The sequence below is a fragment of the Struthio camelus genome, chromosome 2 (assembly GCF_040807025.1).
Source record: "Struthio camelus isolate bStrCam1 chromosome 2, bStrCam1.hap1, whole genome shotgun sequence".
In the NCBI taxonomy this organism is placed as follows: domain Eukaryota; kingdom Metazoa; phylum Chordata; class Aves; order Struthioniformes; family Struthionidae; genus Struthio; species Struthio camelus.
The window spans coordinates 55,342,693-55,361,184 of NC_090943.1; the positions used below are offsets into that span (position 1 = coordinate 55,342,693).

At 37.6% G+C, this 18,492-nt stretch overlaps 1 protein-coding gene across 4 annotated transcripts in view; it reads right to left on the bottom strand.

Annotated features, from left to right (window-relative positions):
* Positions 1-5,376: 5,376 nt before the first annotated feature.
* NT5C3A (5'-nucleotidase, cytosolic IIIA) overlaps positions 5,377-18,492 on the bottom strand; it is a 30,082-nt gene continuing 16,966 nt past the window's right edge. For 3 of the 4 annotated variants that reach the window (XM_068935859.1, XM_068935861.1, XM_009679694.2), the window contains 8 exons: positions 11,068-11,166; positions 10,555-10,624; positions 9,819-9,865; positions 9,320-9,405; positions 8,974-9,063; positions 7,502-7,664; positions 6,859-7,059; positions 5,377-6,086 (listed from right to left, as the gene is read on the bottom strand). In XM_068935859.1, coding sequence (XP_068791960.1) covers positions 5,985-6,086; positions 6,859-7,059; positions 7,502-7,664; positions 8,974-9,063; positions 9,320-9,405; positions 9,819-9,865; positions 10,555-10,624; positions 11,068-11,166 — 858 coding nt within the window. In that variant the 3' untranslated portion in view covers positions 5,377-5,984. Of the gene's footprint in view, positions 6,087-6,858; positions 7,060-7,501; positions 7,665-8,973; positions 9,064-9,319; positions 9,406-9,818; positions 9,866-10,554; positions 10,625-11,067; positions 11,167-15,702; positions 15,754-18,492 lie in introns of all 4 variants that reach the window. The other variant, XM_009679695.2, reaches the window with a different exon arrangement.

Here is an 18,492-nt window from a genome sequence, read left to right on the forward strand (position 1 = left end):
CATTTTCTGAAATGAGTATGCAGCTTTGGGGGAAAGCAGAGAATGAAATAGAAAAATTTGCTACAGAATACTCGTGTCAAATAAATAAATAAGTTGTATTTACACTGGTTATTTACTTGCCCAGACAAAGGCAACAGAAGGCAGGACTAGCTGGGTGGTTAGGCTGAACTGCACAAAATCCAGCGTTTTAAAATCCTTAAAGTGAGTTGCTTTCCTTTCTGCTGGCAGCTCTAGGTGCCTACCTCAAGGGAAAGCTCTTCCTTGTCATCAAACGCTTGTGTTCGTGCTGGCTGCCTCTGCCTGCGGCTGCGTGTGGTGCCCCTTTGCAGGTGAGGGTGCTCCCACTGGGCCCCTTTCCCGGGCCCTCAGCGCTGCCGTCTCGGCTGGGAGGGCCTGCGGTTCGCGGGTGCCGGGTGTTGCTGGGCCTGAGGGGCTCTGACAAGCCTGTGGGAGGGGAAAGAAAAAATATTTTAACGTCTTCTGTGGGAGCTCAGTGATGGCTCTCATTGGGCAGCAAGTGGGATATAAGCTGCCGGGCAAGAAAACCAGAGCCTGGGGGGAGGCAGGCTTGGGCAGGTGTTGAAGGGGAGAACCTGGGCCTGTCCACCTCACAACTCCGGTGGTAAATCCTGTACATCCCTGCCTAATTAGAAGGGAAGTAAATGTTTCTAATTTTTTTAATAATTCATGTGGAAAGTATCTATTTAGATACTTTCATAGCTACTTAACTAAGATATTTAGTTACCTATTTAGAAAAATAGTGCAAATCTTTAAGGTTAAGTATCATTAATACTTGCATAAAAATAAGTGGTCTTCTCTAGCTCAAGAGAGACTCTCCAGAAATTAGACTGCTGCTGCTGTCCTGAAGCAGCCAGGTGCGAGGCTTGGAGAGAGGCAGCTGGCTCCTATTAGGCAGCCTGTTGCTGAGGGGAAGCTGTCGGCAGTCGAAGTTGAAAATTACCTGCTGGCTTGCAGCAAGTTCAAGGGAAGAGAAAACAGAGGCGTCTACCCACAAACCTCCAGGTATTTATAAATGTTTTTTTCTGAGTGATTTTTCTATCCTAATTTGCCACAGATACTAAATACCATACAACTGTTCATATTTTAAGTATATTATGCAAAGATTTTACCAAAATAAGTTTGCATTTTTTTGCAATTGTTGAACTCAAATGTTAACTTTTTTTGTGTGTGAAAAGTTATTAATTCAGATTTTTCCTTTAAGCTTAGAAACAGCATCTTTACTAGTTCTTGGTGCACGTGTCCTGCTCAGTGCAGGAGTGTTAGTGTGTCTCTTTGGCAGTAAGAGGACATTTGAGGAGGCTGCAACACCCACTCAGCAGGAGGAAACATTTCTAGCTAGATAAAGGTCTGAAATAGTTGACCTTGGACATGTGCTACAGAGAGAACAGATATTGTGAGTAGAGAAAAAACTAAGTAACAATTTCATGTAACTCTGCTTCTTATTCCTTGCTTTAAGTGTTAGAAATATACCTTTTGTTATGAAAAAGTTTTGGGGAAATGTATGTGATACTTTCCTTTCCAAACTGAATCAACTGAAACGTGCTATTAGGGTTGTGATCTGTTTCTGGTTAGAAATTTGATTTAGAAAGATGTAGCATAATAATAAGTCTTTCCTAAAACTGAATGCATAATGTGGATGGCACTTTTAAGTTACAAGAATTAGACTTGCTGGAAAAAGATGGTTTAACCTATAGCTGCAGTGTTGATTTTGTTTGAAGTAACTGCTCTGTAGCTTGTTTGTGGTTTTGGAGAGGTGATTGATAGTATTAGTTCTTCTAGCCAAAATAGCGGGAGTAAAAAGTGGGGGTTTTGATCAAAAATAGATAGTGGCTTCTGGTTTTGTTTTGAGAAAGTGGAGGATATCTAAAAATGCATTTTGCATTTTCTCTTAACTACTGGCACGTTAGATAATGAAAGGATATTGGTAACCTGTCCAGTAATATGTAACAACTTTTTAAATGGTTTATCCTCCTGATTTATCAAGTGAGTAATTCTGTTTTTTCTAGCTAGCTATGCATATGGTATTTCAAGAAGTAAACTCACTTTTGGCGCATGCTCTTTGTGCAGGAAATGGGTTCCTCCAGTTAAATGTGGTTGTTGCATCTATATGGCTTAGCTGCTCCTACATCCCAGCCAAAGCAGAAGGACAGAGCAGGCTCCGTTTGGGCACCCCGTAACACAGGGCCTAAGACAGGTAGGGCATTGTGATAGAACGGGAAAGTGGGCAGCAGGTTTTTACATACCGACGTAGTTGTGGAAGGATGATAATCCTTTTCTTTGAGTGATTGTCATTGTGGCTTGAACTTTTTGGTGAGTGACAATTCAGTGTTGCCTCCAAGCAGATGTACAATGAAAAGTCCTGCTTAGTTAATGCTTGAGAGATGGTTGCCTCATCTGAAATCCTCCATCAAGGCAAAGGGTTTTAAGTGTCCATCTAGTTGTTTTTGGAAGCAGTGAAACGTTTCCCAAAATGATCAGGTGCTTCTGATACTGCCTGGGCTCCAGCTAATCTAGTAAGTTGAATTAAGACACAGTTGGGTATCTGTTTTGATAATTGCTTCTAAAGATACTACCTAACCCTTTTCTATATTGCTTTGCATGTATTTTCCTATCATCTGTCTGACTTCTTTTTTTTTTTTTTTTAATCGTGGCTGGGTTGAATGATGAGGTCCTCATCACGGTGAAGGAGTGATAGTTTGCTTCCTGTGGAGCTCAAGAAAAATCTGAGAGGAGGATGAATGAGCTCACATGAAATTCTGGAACAAGTTGGACAAGAACTTGTAGGACAGTCCTGCCCCTCAGAAAGGCTACACAAAGGGACCAGAGTTGTCCTCTCCTTTCAATCGATGCTTGGTTCTCCAATCTCCTATGCTTGAAGCCAGGACAATATTGTGCCAGTGTGTGTTGCTGACGGATCTTGTGCTGTGAGCTATGGCTATCAGTTGCCTTTCACATACTCAAAATTTAAACTCTTATCTTGGATTCCAAAGGTAGCCTGCCTGTAAATGGGAACACTTGTCGCAGTGTAAACTTTGGGAGTAACGCCTGGTAATTAGCCCCTTGCAACTGGAGACTGGATGATGATTAAGCAGTATATCCAAACACCTTGGAGTTTTTCAGGAGGCCTTTGCCTTTTGAACTGTACTTGGCAGCTATTACAAAAGATCCTGCACGATGTCTTTTTTAAAAAACAAAAACAAACAACCCCCCCAAACAAAAAACCCAGACCCCTCAAACCCCTGACACTAGCTCAGCTACTGCCAATTCTATAGGTTCTTAAACCCAAAATGTAGATTGTTTAAACCAGTTGTGGGGCTGCTGCTGTCCCCTGGAAATGCTGCGGCATCCCCAAGGAGTGCAGGCATGCCCGGGGTGGCACAGACCACAGTGCTGAGCAGGCAGCTCACACCCAAGCCCTGTGTGTGTGTGTGTGTGGGGGGGGGGGGGTTCATACATGCACAGTGTTGCCCTACCTGTCTTGCCTACAGTGCAGAAAGCAGAGCCTGTTGGCAGAAGATGACAGCGCAGAAGGCTCCTCTAGCTTTTGCAACATGACTGTGCTGCCCTCCCCTACGATCCGGGCAAATGGGCTGGCCGGAGAGAGGTTGTATAGCAGTGCCCAGCCAGGCTGTGGGGACAGACGCAGAAGAAGGAAGGGAGCAAGCGCCCACTTTGTGTGGTGAGGAACATCCTTCCTGCCCTTACTGCCTGGGCGTTAGGTGCAGGAAAGAAGTGTTTTACCTCCTTCATGACTACTTGCACAAAGCTGCTCTAGCCCAGCTGCTCCAAGGTGATGTGCTACAGCCTAACCTGCTGCCCTTTCCTGTGCTACTTCCACCCCATGCAGCTGCCACATTCCCTGCCGCCCCCCAGAGCTGCCAGGTCCTGCCTGGCCAGAGCTGAGGCAGCTGCTGCTCCCATCTCCCTGTGTCCCTGACACTGCTGGGACGCTCGGCTCTCCTGGTCTGCTGCTGCAGCTGCCCAAGCTGTGACTCAAATGGAGAGAGGCCAAGACCCTGTCCTGTGCTCAGTTCCCTTACAGTTGAAATAGTTTTCTAGTTGATAGATGGCTTTTAAGGCTTCTGCTGTTGGGGATCCAGCTGCTGCTGTGCCAGGAGTAGGGAATCACTCATGGCTGTAGGTTGTATGCAAGGAATTTGTAACAGGTCTCTGGACTCAGCCGTTCCCTACTGGCATGTGATACGCAGTATGATCACAAGGGGTGCTCATGCTATTTCAGATAGGCAGCAGAGCCTTGGTGCACTATTTAAAATACGGGGATGCCTTAAGTCCAGTTTTTCTGAAGAGGATGTTAATGCATTCATTTCCTCACAGGCACAGGGTACGGAAACTAAAACATCTTGCCTTCTTGAAAAAGTCCCAGCAGACATAGTAACGTAAGTTTGCTGTTGTGGACTAACATAAATTTGGTGCTACGTGGCTGGCATTTAGATATAGGACCACAGGTTGAACAGGAAAGAAGCTATTTTTTGAGATCTGTGTAACTTCTCTACGAGGAGAGAATGCAGTTCTAAGCTCTCCCAGATTTTCATCACAGTTCCTTACGGAACAAAAGATGACAGTTCTGCTGGGCATAAAAGAAAACAAAGAAGGGACAATGACTATATTGCACACTAGGGAAACGTATGATTGCCTCTATGTTATTAATGAATAGAATAGTTGAAATAATGAATAGTTGAGACCTCTGACTAGGAGAGTCTCAACACTATCTTTAACTTATCTTGCAACACACCAGAGGAAAATTCCACAGCTGCAGCTATGTTAAACTAGATCATCTCTATGTGATGCTGAGAGGTACTGTAGCATGTTCAGTAGCAGAGGAAGTACTGCCTGAGGATTCAGTAGATGTTTAATAATGAAGACTTGCAGACTGAAGCTAGAAGAGCTAGATGCTGTATCAGTTCTTGTGTTTAAAATTTTTGGACGGTGGGAATGTGACCCACAGCCAGCCTAAAGGCTAGAAAGGTGTTCTTTAATTGCTTCTGAGGCATGGGGCTGGTAGCAAGAAAATTTACTTTGCAGGATGGTTTAACTCGGCTTTTAAGAGCCAAGATGAAGATCTAGCTCTGTTCTGCAGCTCACTGAGAATTCTGAGAGAAATTACTTTAGGTGTGCTATTCTAGCTTTGATATGAAACAACAGGATAGAAGTGGAGTAGTATTAACTATAAGACCTGAGAAAGGGCTAAAATTATGGCTGTGTATAGTTTTACAAGTATTAATATCTGTTGTTATAAGGATGAGAAACTTTCTTTAATTCAAATATACTGACTTAAAACAGTATGATTTTTTTCCCCCCACCCCCCCTGCCAATTCCACAGAGGACAAACAAACATTAGGGATATAGAATATTCTGTAATGATCAAACTTTCCAACAAAAATGTAGTAGTAGCTAACTCTTTGCCTGAACTGTGTGAATAAAGCATTTTTTACTGAAGAAAAATAAATGTATGAAAAACTTCTGTGAACATCTGTAGCATATTAGTAAGATCCTTCAAAGTGCAGCTGAGATTGAAGTCTCTTCTTTGCAAGACAACTCAGTAATGTAAAAAGGCAACACAAACCTGTGTACATTGCTTATTCACAGAACGTTTACACCTTCGATTTTACAAAATAGCCACACTTTCTAAAATGCTCCTCTGAAATGCCTAATTAAGTGAACCATAGTAGTCCATCAGCAGCAGAGTTTACCATATCTATAAATCAAATTTAAATCTAGTCATTTTAATAGGAGTGTGAGACAAAGAACAGCATAACAACACTAAAAGGAGCTTCTAGTTGACAATTGGTACCATATATACTTCAAAATACCAAAATGATGATAAAAGTTTTAAATTAAATTAAACAGTTCTGTAATGAGTAATAAACACATCTAAGATAGCACAAGTGTGCTCTTCTGTCCAGTGGCCTCCTGGAAGGAACGGAGTGACTTGAGACTGCAATTTACAGAATTTTCTGTAGGATGGAGTTGGCGACTTCCAAGGATTCATCTTTCACCAAGACAATATCATAAGAGTCCATATATTTTTCCAAAAGCTCATCTACCTATTGCAGAAAGGATAAAGAAGAGAAAGACCCACTTAGTTTCAGAACATTAACAGATTTTTCTTCATTAAAACATTGCCCTGTCTTCGCACCAAAAATCAGGGAATGAGCCATGCAAATATATATCACTCTTATGAGCGAACTCCACAGAATGACAGAGGATAGGACTAACTTGACATTAACTGTGTGCACGTTCCAGGGTATAATACTTCAAGTTTATCCCAGGATTTCACAAATAAGGATACTGAAAGGAAAACGACTTTCTCATGTTCCTGAAAGGCAGACAAAAACAGAAAACTGAAGAGTTTTCTCTCTTGAGCGCAAAGGGATGTGCGTTATAACTTGCCAAACAATCAGTTCCGTCTCCTCCAAAATAGGAGATGTGGCCTAAGTTTGTTATTTGGAAGATTATAGTTTTGCTCAATTACCGATCCAGTACTGAAAGGGGAAAGGGACAAAAAAAAAAAAACCTTGTAGGAATTTTAGAGAATTAATTTCTCCAGTCTCTGAATGTTACTTCCCAACAAAATAGCTTTTCAGAACAATTTCAGTACAAAAAGCAAAGCAGTTTACATTTGTGTTTTCATAACTTATGGGTCAGAAGAAAACCTCAAGAGGCAAGAAATCTATGAGAAATGTTGGAGATCTCAAAATAAATATGGGTCTTGCATGACAATAACACTTGGTTTGATATTTGATACTTTTCTGTAATGAACCTATTGCTAAATCATAATATTTCACTCAAAGTTTACGAGGTTACAAGGTTACTTACTTTATCATTGAGATAACCAATCTTAAGAATGTGTTCAACATTTGCTACTCCATCTGCCATACTCAAGTCTCCTTGGGAATCCCCTAGCAGTATGATGTTACTGTTGTCTTTTAATTGTTTGAAGTACTCTGTATTCTTCAAGGCACCGTCATGTTTGTTGTAAACATGAATCAGTTCTCCTTTAAATCCTTTTAATATTCCCTGTTAAAAAAACAGATAACTTATTTCTGGTATTATATAAACGGATAGAGTTTAGAAAGAAACAGAAAATATTGCCTAGAACTAATGTTGAACAACTTAATCTTTAATTATGAACGAGATAAATTATTGTTAAATGATAATGACTGTAGTAGCATTCATAAGACCAGACAGGCAATGATCTTCCTTTCTTGGAGGAACAGTGCTGTACTGGGCTGACTGTGAAGTTGTTGTTAAAGGAAATGAATGTCATCTTAAGTCACACTATGCTAACAGTGTTTGAACTGTTATCCTCTGCCTGGGCTGACTATGCAGTTCTGCTTTTCTAAATGACAGGACAGCTGGCTACCTCATTTGCATTAAAGCGTTCATCTATAGTACGTATAAATAGGCATTGAATCCCTAAACCATTATGTTTGATGGGAACGTGTTATTTCATACATACATTTTCATCAAAATCCATGAAATTGGAAACAACTTTGACATTAGAATGGTAGACCCCAGCCTGGTGGATAACTTCCTCGAGAATGTCTCCAATCCCAGCAGAAAATATGAACACAGGAATATTATGTTCATTCAGCTTATCAAAGAAGTTCTCATATCCTTCTCTGCAACACAGGATGCAAATATAAGTCAAATCTCAAATAAAAAAACACAAGAGAAGTCGGAGTTTTCAGAAGACTTTCTTTGCAATAGAAAATGAACTTTCTATGGGTGTTTTACTGTATTCCCTTTGCCTCACCTTTTCAGGTTATCAAGAATCATCAGTCAAGACATATTGTTTCAGCAAGAAAATCCTGTGTCAAGCTGTTTCTTTTTTGTTTTGGTCTGTAGCATTTTTCCCCCAAACATCTGGTTGTGTTTTAAAGACTTCAAATAGAAAAACTCTTCTCCCTACCCAAACACCCCAGAAAAGCAAGCAACTTGCAGAACTCTCTAGATATCTAGATATTTTCAGACCGTCCACCTCATTTCAATCTTCCTAGCATAAACATTTGACTTTTTATCGGTTCTTCCTGTAAAATAAAATTATCTTTTCCCAATTTTAGTTTAAATCCTGAAAACATTCTTATTGCTCTTTCTTAAAAGCTTTTTAATTTTCAATACCCAAATCAAAACTATGTATAGTATTCCAGTAACTAAGTACCACCTCAAAGAATGAGGTGCACTTTCTCTACACAGACATCAAAGGGTAGAATTTTAGAGTGCTGCGCCCCCCCCCCCAGTTCAAATGGACTTAGGCTTTCAAAGAACCAGAGATAGCACGTGCCTGTTTTTCAAAAGAGAAGAACTTACTCAGTATGATAAACACTTCCACAAATTAAGTTTTAACATCCAATTTCAGTATTTCAAAACTTATACATTATTATTTTGGAGAACTTTTAAACGAGATGGAGGCTAGAGCATATTTAAAGCAAGAATTTTGCTGGCTTTTAACCTTGCCTTTGGCCATAAAGGAAAAGAACAATAATCAATACTGCAATAAAATGCATGCTCCTCAAGTTACTCTATTTTTACCTCAGGTAAAACTATAATAGGGAATGTTTTTCAAGGGCACAAAGTTGAATTCTACATTTTCCCATTTAAAAAAACAAACAAACACCAGTGCAATTTTGAGAGGGTGAGAGCCTGCAGAAATGAAGTTTGTAGAGATGGCACTCAAAATACATTTTTTTTTTTTGATGCAAAAAAGCCTTATATGTTCAGATCTCTAGTTTATACAGTATGATCATCATAGGCTTTTAGCTGTGAAATATCAGTAAAGGGGACATGAAGAACTCGCTGCGTTCTAAGAATAAGGTGTCACATTCTAAGGAATTTTTGTTTTTATTTGTTTGTTTTTTAACTGGAAAACACACAGTAACAATCTATGAAAAAGGCTTCACACCAGTACTGTTCAAATCTAAAGGAACTTACTTAAGCATAACATCAGATTCCCTCACAACTTCTGCGAATTTATCCTTTTGTAAGCCTTGTTCAATGAGTAGTGCATGAGATTTATTGTACCTAGAATACGAATAAAAATAGGTCAAACGACTTACAGATAAAGAGACAGCATTAAATCTCACAACTAAAAGCATCCTATTTAATTCTTGCTCATTCAAGTTAACAGCAAAGCAAAACCAGTTGTTACGCAACACTCAAAAGAGGTTACTTCAGTTAATGCATTAGCAAAAGGCTAATCACAGCCATTCTTGTGCTTTTAGAGACTTTATATTAAATCTAATCTTGGTACAGTTTGAAGATGGGAGATGCCTCTTACCATTCCACCATATATGGATATTTTTCTTCAATAGTGAGAGCAGGGTCAATTTCAATAGCATAGTATGTTTCTTTCAGCTGTAGTAACTGGAGGAAAAAAGGTGTTTAATGCACTTTTATAAAATAACACTTGGTGTTATCTTGACCTAGCTAATCAAAAGAACTTCCTTCATTCTAGTTCCTTTATTTAGGTACAATGGAATCTGAAATGTGCTTTGCACAGACAAAAAGAATTAGCTTGTGGGTATACCACAGAAGAAAAAATGGACGCTGAATTATATGCTACTATGAAGAACATACATAATTATTTCTGTTCTGTTATATTAGTGATCAAATGAAAATCTGGACGCCCTTGCAGTCAGTGAGGAAGCTCTCAGGGCTGTAGGGATTTGAGAGTCTCCTTTGTCTCATAGTGCTGTGTAAGTCAACACAAAGTAGAGACAGGGAATAAAAACAGTTGTCTATAGGAGGAACCAATAGTTAATACATTCTCTATTTACCTTTTTCCGACATTCCTCTGTGATGAGCTTAGAGTTATCAATAATGTCTGTAGGGGGAAAAAGTTTTAAACAAGACATTATATTTCCTTCTGCTTTTCTGTACAATATTGTAAATGGCATAGAAGACAATGTTTGATGACGTATGACTATGTTTCTTCAGAACTTGTCTTGCCAGCAACAACTGAAAGGCATGTTTTTTTCATGAGCACGGAGATGTATTACTATCCTTCCCCTCATTTCTCAATCAAAAGGTTAAAAAGTTAATAACCAGCCCCTTACTCTATTTCTTGAAACTTAAGTGTTTCTGAAATCATCGTTAGGCATCCTATGTGTTTTAGTATTCCCACTTCATTAGTAAATTGGTTCTTTTTATCTTGTGGCCTTTTAAAACAATTGAAGTGTCAAGAACTCCAAGGAGCTTACTCTCTGATTCTTAGTGTCAGGACTATTATGGGCTCTTCAGAAGAATAAGTCAACCATATATAACCACCCACATCTTACAGTTCAAAACTTAGTTTGTAATTGTATATGACAACTTATCTGAATTTAATTAAAATATATATACCTAGAATTACATACAGACACTCTGAACCTTCTTCATTAGGATGTACAGTTTAGCTAACAAGTCAATATCAAATCTCATATATTGGGGGATAAGTGGGATAGAAAATTAAAATCTGAAAAACTGAAAGGATTGAACAAAACAATTCATATAAAAAAAAAAAAAAGTACTCACTATGACAAGTTGGACATCTTTTTCCATTGTAGGAAAATCTACTTAATGTCATATCAAAATCTGTAATAATCTATTTAAGAAAAGAAAAAGCAAAACTGTCTTACAACATGAAGGGACAAAATAAAGAATGGCTAGAAATTCTGAATGATCAACAATAGCTGCAGCTGAGTAGCAAATCCATCATAGATATCTCCCTACTTTACTGAACTATAGTGATGTAAGCCAGACTGTCCTATCAGAATAACATTTTCTTAAGAAAATTGTTTTTTTTTTTAGTTCCTTTGGCCAGAATATTTCCTGAAATTACAAATCCTATGTTTCTGTCATTTGCTTAATTACAGACCGGCTGAATTACACTTGAATGAACAAGGCTTACTGAGACTTGACAGATACAAATTTTGGAGATTACCTGAGGTTGACTTCTCTTACATATATTCTTAAAATTGCTGACCTGGAGCTAAAATGCTATGATTGTTTTCATTCTGATCTGGTTATTCCTTTTACTATTTTTACCTGAAGTTTGGCAGCTCCTCCTTTGATGAGGCCACAAATAATCTCTTCTACTCTTCCTGGGTCCTTGATATGCACAGTCTTCTTCTGAAATTCTGGCATCTATAGAGTAAGAACAAAAACATATTTACAGAGAAAACTTACTAGGTAATACCTACTATCCATCAGACTGGAACTCTGCACATAGAAACAGTTTCACATGACATCAGGATATGCTCAGCTTTTTAAATCAGGACAGGAAGAGAGGTTAAGAGTGAGAAGAAATAGAGAATTCTAGATGTACTAACTCATCAGCACATACAGTTTTGTTTGCTTTCCACATGTGTTTTCATTCCCTTCTCTACTATCAACTTAATAAGTTGATACTCAAAGAAAAGATAATCATATTTTCAGGAAATAAGAGAAATGTAGAGAAATGGGACATACAAGGTCACCTTGTAGTTGCAGTAAGTCATTGGGAGATGGTGCACCTTAAAACTAGTTCTGCGTGCATTTAATAAGCACTTAGTCTCAACACAGATAAAGACGACAGGCTGGTTTTAGAGCCCTGTTGTTTTGCTGAGAGCGCTGCACAGTGTGTCTGTTGACAACACGCTGCACTTCAGTATACAGAAATTCCTGCTCCCCAGACAGTCCATCAATCGTTTCCAATTATCTGTTTTGCTGCAAACCGTCCAAGTAACATATGCTATCCCACCAAATATTCCTCTTGAATGAAGAATATTTCCTGAACATCAAGCTAGATGCTTAATTTTTTTTTTTTCTAAAGCAAGTTTTGCTTAATCTAAAATTTTCTCTTCAACCTTGCAGAAGCAGTAAAGGGAGCATTTACTGACAGAAATTTCCAAATATAGTATGTATTTACTTCCTTTATACCCACGTATGGATGTTCCTAAAGCAAAGTCTTCAGACATCTGTAAGTTGTTTACATGGGCATTTACAAGTAGTAAATTTTATTATCTGTGTATAGAATGTAGGAGATAAAGAAATGCTAGGAATTACATTTTCCATGTTCTGGTCACTCAGCTTTCCTTTTCTTATACCTGGTATGTAATGTTTAGTTTTTTTGTAAGTTTGAAAAAAAACAGAAACAAAACAACAACAAAAAACCCCAAATCCTTTTATTTCCAGACACACTTCCAGAACTATCAGAGTTCTTATGTGACCAATTAGTTATTATGTCATACAGCACTATTCTTTCTTCCTGTCCTTGATGCTACTACACCTGTTTTTTTGTTAATAACAACCAACTTGCAGTCAAATTGCAATCAGGTTGTCATTTAAAAAAAAAAAAAATCCCCATGTTAGTCTCTTAAAAGCAGTCCTGCAGATACATGCATTTGTACTAGAAAAGACACTCATCTGTCAGGGAAAAAGCAGTGGGAGGGATCTTTAAGTATATTTTCTAGTCCATTCTTTGTCCTCAGGTAGAAACTACTCCAGCTACATCATTCTCCACAGATGCTTGTCTAATCTGTTCTTCAAAACCTCCACTCAATGCATTCCTCACTTTCCCCAGCAACCTATTCAGTACTCAATTATCTTTACGTCGAGAAAAGTTTGCTTATTTGCTAACCTTTCCCCGCTTCCCCTTCTTTAACCTAACGTTTCCTTACTGCAACTGTAGCTCGTTCAGCTGAAATGTACATGGAGAAAAGTACATGCTGCCTTCACATATGCTACCTTGGATGTTTTTCTTTTTTGCTCAGCTAAAGAACTCCAGTTGCTTCAACCCTCTTCTACATGGTACATTTTCCTAAACCGCTGATCATTCTTCATGTTATCCTGGCCCCTCCATTTGATCTACACCGTTCTTGAAACACAGGATCTGTAACTGGATATAACCTTTCTGTGCTGCTCAGCACTAAAAAGGCTGCAGCAGACAGGCTAACTTTGGCCTTTGTCTTTCAGATAGTGTTTTTGCATATACATTTGAATACATTTTCTTTATATGGTGCTATTGATTCAAATTCAGTTGGTAATTTGCAAGTATTTTTCTCAAAATTACTGTTGGGTAGAAATAAGTAGTTGCAAAAAGTGTTAAATTCTGCATTTAGTCTCACTACAATATACGTGCTCTTCCAGACCAATGCTCCTATTTGTCAAATACAACAAGTAATTCTAATCCTCCAGTATACTCACAGCCACTTTCTGGCTGGTGTTGTCAAAGATGCTAATGAGAACAGACAAGAGAGATCCTTCTAAAAGCCTGATCAGGAACCTTTGATAATGTCCCAAGGTTTTCCACCCATCTAAAGATATGGGTGGAATATGGATATATACCATAATATCTTGCCAAAAATTCTGAAGTCATGACATGGTATTTACTACTACTTTGCTTTATAAGCCTGATAAAGAAAGAAACTGGATTTGTTTTACATGAATTATTCTTGATGAACATTGATAAGCATTGTTTCCTTTTTATCTACTTCCTTATACGTGTACTTTCCTTTACTGGCTCTCTCATTTGCTCGCATAGCTAGAATCACTTAATTTGGAAGAATTACACTTACCCTGTTTTCTGTAGACCTGAGGAAAACCTTATGGCAAAGACATTTTCTGTAAAAAGTGGTACCTTCTAAACTAATGTAGTTATTTTTTACGTAGCTGCAGTTCCTTGTTACTTTTGTTGGCACAGAAAATTCAGAAAATGTATACTTAGACTGGCTTCCAAATGCTAGCTATATACCAGATTTGAAATCTCTGAGACAGTTAATGTTCATAACAAAACCTTCATGAAAATGCCCATGAAGGAATTTCCTCACCTTTGAGTACTACATCTGCGAAGCATTTATATTTATCCACAAATACCAAGAGACGTATGTCAAGTCATCTAGCTGCGTGAAACAAAAACATTACAAATCTGCAACTCTTTCCAAGGTGTTTTACAGTAGTTCTCCTGCATTTTATACAGTGTTGGTAGACAAAACTGGAATAGGCAGATAACAGCCCTTTGGTAAGTATGCAGCACTGTTTCTCTATATTGAAAGATAAAGCAATTTGACTCCGTTTTGTAATTTTTTCACTGTAAATTGACTAATCTAATTCCTTTTGGCTTTGAGGAGGTAAACTGTTTATATATTTTTAGAGTTAGAATGCAAAAATTAAACAAAGGGAAATGTAAATGTGTCCTTTTGTAAGAAGTAGTTCAAACATCATTTTGTTTCCTTAGATACTAAGCAACAGACTTCATAATAGAACTGATTTAAACAGAACAGCTGTTAGGGGGGATGGAGAGCTCAGAGGGAGAGACAGTACGGGGACAGCTGGATTGTTTGCTGCTGCTTTACTTCAGATTTTTGTAGGTTTTTGAAACAACTTGAGGAAGAACACCCTTGGTAAACACTTCAGTAGATGATGGTATACAAGACATTGCTTAAGACTGAGTATGATAAAAGCTTCCTGCTTTGAGGTTGGAAACTGAAATACTGTACTCCTACTAAAGATCAGTTTTGCTGGTTAATTTACTCCTAATACAATTTCATTTTCACACAAAGACTGAAGTGATGTAAGAGTATTTTAATCTAGAGGAAAAAGTCTTCTGCAGTGAGCATAACCCAGAAAATCTCAATCCCACAAACAGTTTCACAGGCAAAAACAAGTCTTTGTCATGGATATGGCATGTGATAAACTCAAAGCCTCAGACAAACATGATTAGTCAAAATAGGTGAGTGTCACCATCTCTATTTCCTCGTATTCATATTTACAATTGAACATTATGTAGCAATTATTTTATTTAGGCTTTATCGTTATTACGAATACGTGAAACTGAGTGTCACCTCCAGCAAGCACCACAAGCAATCACCAATTTTCTGGCAAACAATCTTTTCCGATGTTCTACGCTCCTGCCTAGTCTAACTGCTGTTTTTTGTTGCATACTTGCCATTCTTCATAGTTGAAACAGACAAGCAGATTAAAGTTGAAGAGAACTGCTAAGACAGATGAAAGAACAAAGAAGGATGAAATAACGCTAATAAGAAAAGTGCAAGTAATTTGACAAGCTCTGTGTTTCTATTAAGCGTTCAGGAAAGCTCTAGGAGTCAAATCCATGTGTACAAAAGGCCCCAAATTTCTGATGTACCAGCTGACTGGAAAGAACGCAACTGGAGGAACAACCAGCCAAAAACTCCACAGCACCTAGCAAAGATAAGAATTTTTAGGACCACAGAGCTGCTACATACAGGACTAAAATTATATGAGCCCAGGAAAAGGAATTTGTGCTTCCTTGTAATATCTGAAAGTATATCAAGCAAACACTTAAGTGCTCTTATTTGTTCTGCCATTGTATAAAGGTCTGAGAAGAGTTTTGCTTTCTTATCAAGGACGCTTGTATGTTACTTCAATAGCTCATTGAGACAGTTATCTTTTTGAAGTAGATATCAAGATTACAACTCCCAAAGGTCATTTCTGGTTAACGTACACATTGGCCATAAATATATTCAGGTTTCTAGTCTCTCAGATTTTTGAGGAGCCTTTAAAGAAAAGCAAGGAGGTCAAAAATGAAAAGAATTATTTTTCAGGTTGAGCTTGATTGATTTAAGAAAAGGATATAAAGATAGGGTTGTTTGTTTGTGATAGGAGATGACTGGACTAAGGATGTAGGAAATGTTTTTGTAGTTCACAATGTTATAATCATACCTTGATGAATGGACTGTAATGGGTTCACGCAGGTTTGGAAATCCCTCAGTCCTACAAACCACAGAATGGGTCATTTACAACAAGGTTAGTTCTGAAAACAAGTCTATTTTGAATATGAGAAATGCATCTATGGAACGGGGTTAAATAAAGAGGAAAATTACTTTCTGTAAAGACCTTTTTGAATTTCAGTTTCAAAACAGTTTCCTATATTCAGCTGGATTGCAAGAGCGTGAACAAGGCTGCTTTTAGGTTTTATTTGAGTGCTGCTTATATACAGTTTTTTTTCTATTATTTGAGACAGTGCATATCTAAATATCATGATGAAAAGTGTGTGTGTGTGTGTATAAGGGAAAAAAACAAGAAAAAACACCAGATATATAACATGCTTAAGAGCCAAAGCACAGTTCCACTACAGTCCCTGGCATCAACAGCAAGTTTAATGGAAAGACGTGTGAAATTACCAATGTTTCTAAAAAGGTGAAAACAGAAACCATGCATGTAATGTGGTATCTTACCACTAAACCTTTATTCATTTGTTTTAAGACTTACTTAAATTTTATATGATTACTCTCTGAGACAAAGAAATGACATCTATGGATATAGTGTGTATATTAAAATATAACATATATATATACACATGTATTTTATATAGACAGATTTTTACAGGAAATCTTGGGCGTTGATTCAAGAGATGTAAAACAAGTTTTGTTGCCCATGTTATTTTGCTACTCCTTGAGATTAAAACTCTTAGTTATTCTGTACCGGTTACTATTTTAAGAGTGGTCGTGTTTTATTCCTGACATATTTAAATTTAGGAATGTTTATTTTTACATATGTGATCCTGTTTGGGACTATAGGTAAGGGTAAGAACTGATAAGGATTTAGACTCTTGTACAAATTCCTCAGAATTGTTAAGTCTGGTTTACAGGTGAACTGATTCAATTTATTGCAAAGCACTATTAACTGTGTGCATTTTATACTCAAATTATTAAAAATGCAGGAAATCCTCAAAGCATGACACAGTGATTTTAAAGTACATTTTTTGGGAGTTTGGGTCACCCTTTCCTCTCCTCCTCAGTTTAACAATTTCAAGTGTCTTTTGTGACAGACCGTCCAGTTAAGTGAATTATACATCTATTTCGTAACTCAGAAGTGGAAAATCTTCCCACAAAGATCTTCTAATATTAATGGTTGATGTATTAATTAATTATCGTTGTTTTAAGACGTTAGTTAAACTTAGCCAGCAAAAGTATACAGCTGCTGAAAGTCACAAAACTAGTCACTTTCTAGCAGAAGGGTATGCTGTATCTGCCAGAGTAGTAAACAAAAAGTTGGTGATAATCGCTAAAATAAAAGGCAGGTACCTACGAGAATTGTAAAAGAATTGAGTCTCCACAGTGGGAAAGTACTTCCATTGCAGTATCCTAGGGAATTAGTAACGGATTGGTATTAAGGCACAAGGTATAATTTCTTGTCCTGGAGTTATGATTATATTGACCTTTTTGATCTTCTAAGAGCTAAAGGAGATGCTTCTGTCCTCCCACCCAGTAAAAGAACATCTAAAGTCCCTATGATTAAAATTTAAATGTCCGTTAGGCCACTGACTAATAAAAAGAAAGTTCAGGTGAAGGAGGACCGTGGGGCCTTGTTGTTGTTTTCACTAACTGTAATTTTAAGTAGGGAAGGACGAGATGATAAATGACCTGCCATCTTAACCACATGGAGATACGGCTCGTTTCAAAATCAAATCTAGACACATAGCCTGAAACATTACTAGCAATAACTAAAAATGTAAGAGGTTATCATCATGAGACTGCTAGGTAGTGCTGAAACATAGCATTTTATAAATCCTTTGAACAAAAAAACTGGAGCAAATGGGGGCAAATTTTGTACTGATAACCTTGTATACTTGGCATATACAGTTTTCTTATTTTACAAAGACTAATCTCATATGGAGATTAGTCTTTAAAAGCACTGTTAATAAAACACCCTGTATCACTGATTGATGAAGTTTTAAGGGAACTTCTCTGTAATTCTCACTGATTGAGAGAGTACTTTGTTAGGCATTAGTATCGTATGTCTAAATTCTTAATAATAGTAATAAAAAGGAATGTTCTCCTCACACTTACAAACATATTAAAGATATTTCACAAATCCTCAGAAAATAAGTCATAAAAATGATGAGACAGTGCATAAAAATTAGCCATGATACTATATTTTAAAGTATGTGAATACTGACAGTCTGAGGATGTCAATTATCATGTGATTTCTTCTTTAAACTTTGTTGGCAAGCCCGCCTTAGACTAGACTAGGTTCCAAAGGTTCCTATTAACAACTTTTGATGTAGTGGACACATGAGGGTGGCATGGCAAGGACAGGGAACTATTTATGTTATTTCTGAGCAAGTAAAATGCAAATCAAAGTGATAACATGGATAACAGTTCAGTTATCTGTAAATTTTATTTCTATTTTGTGGTGACAGCTTCCATGTAAAAAAAAGTAAAAGCCAAGAAACTACATTTATTGTGGGAACTGCAAATGCCCCATTCCAAGCTCTGAGACTAGCTATCATACTCACTTATGAACCGTACCAAAAAAGGTGGGGCATGGCATCGGAGATAGCGGTGAAATCTGATACTGTGGCAAGCTAAAGAAAAGTCGATGTCAGTGTTCCTGGTGGCAGAAAGCAAGTTTGGTGAAATTATAAAGAAAAGGGACATGCTGCTTGAATTGTATTTATATCTTCTTTTCCCTTCCCCTTCTTCCCTTTGTGATGGTATTACAGAATGT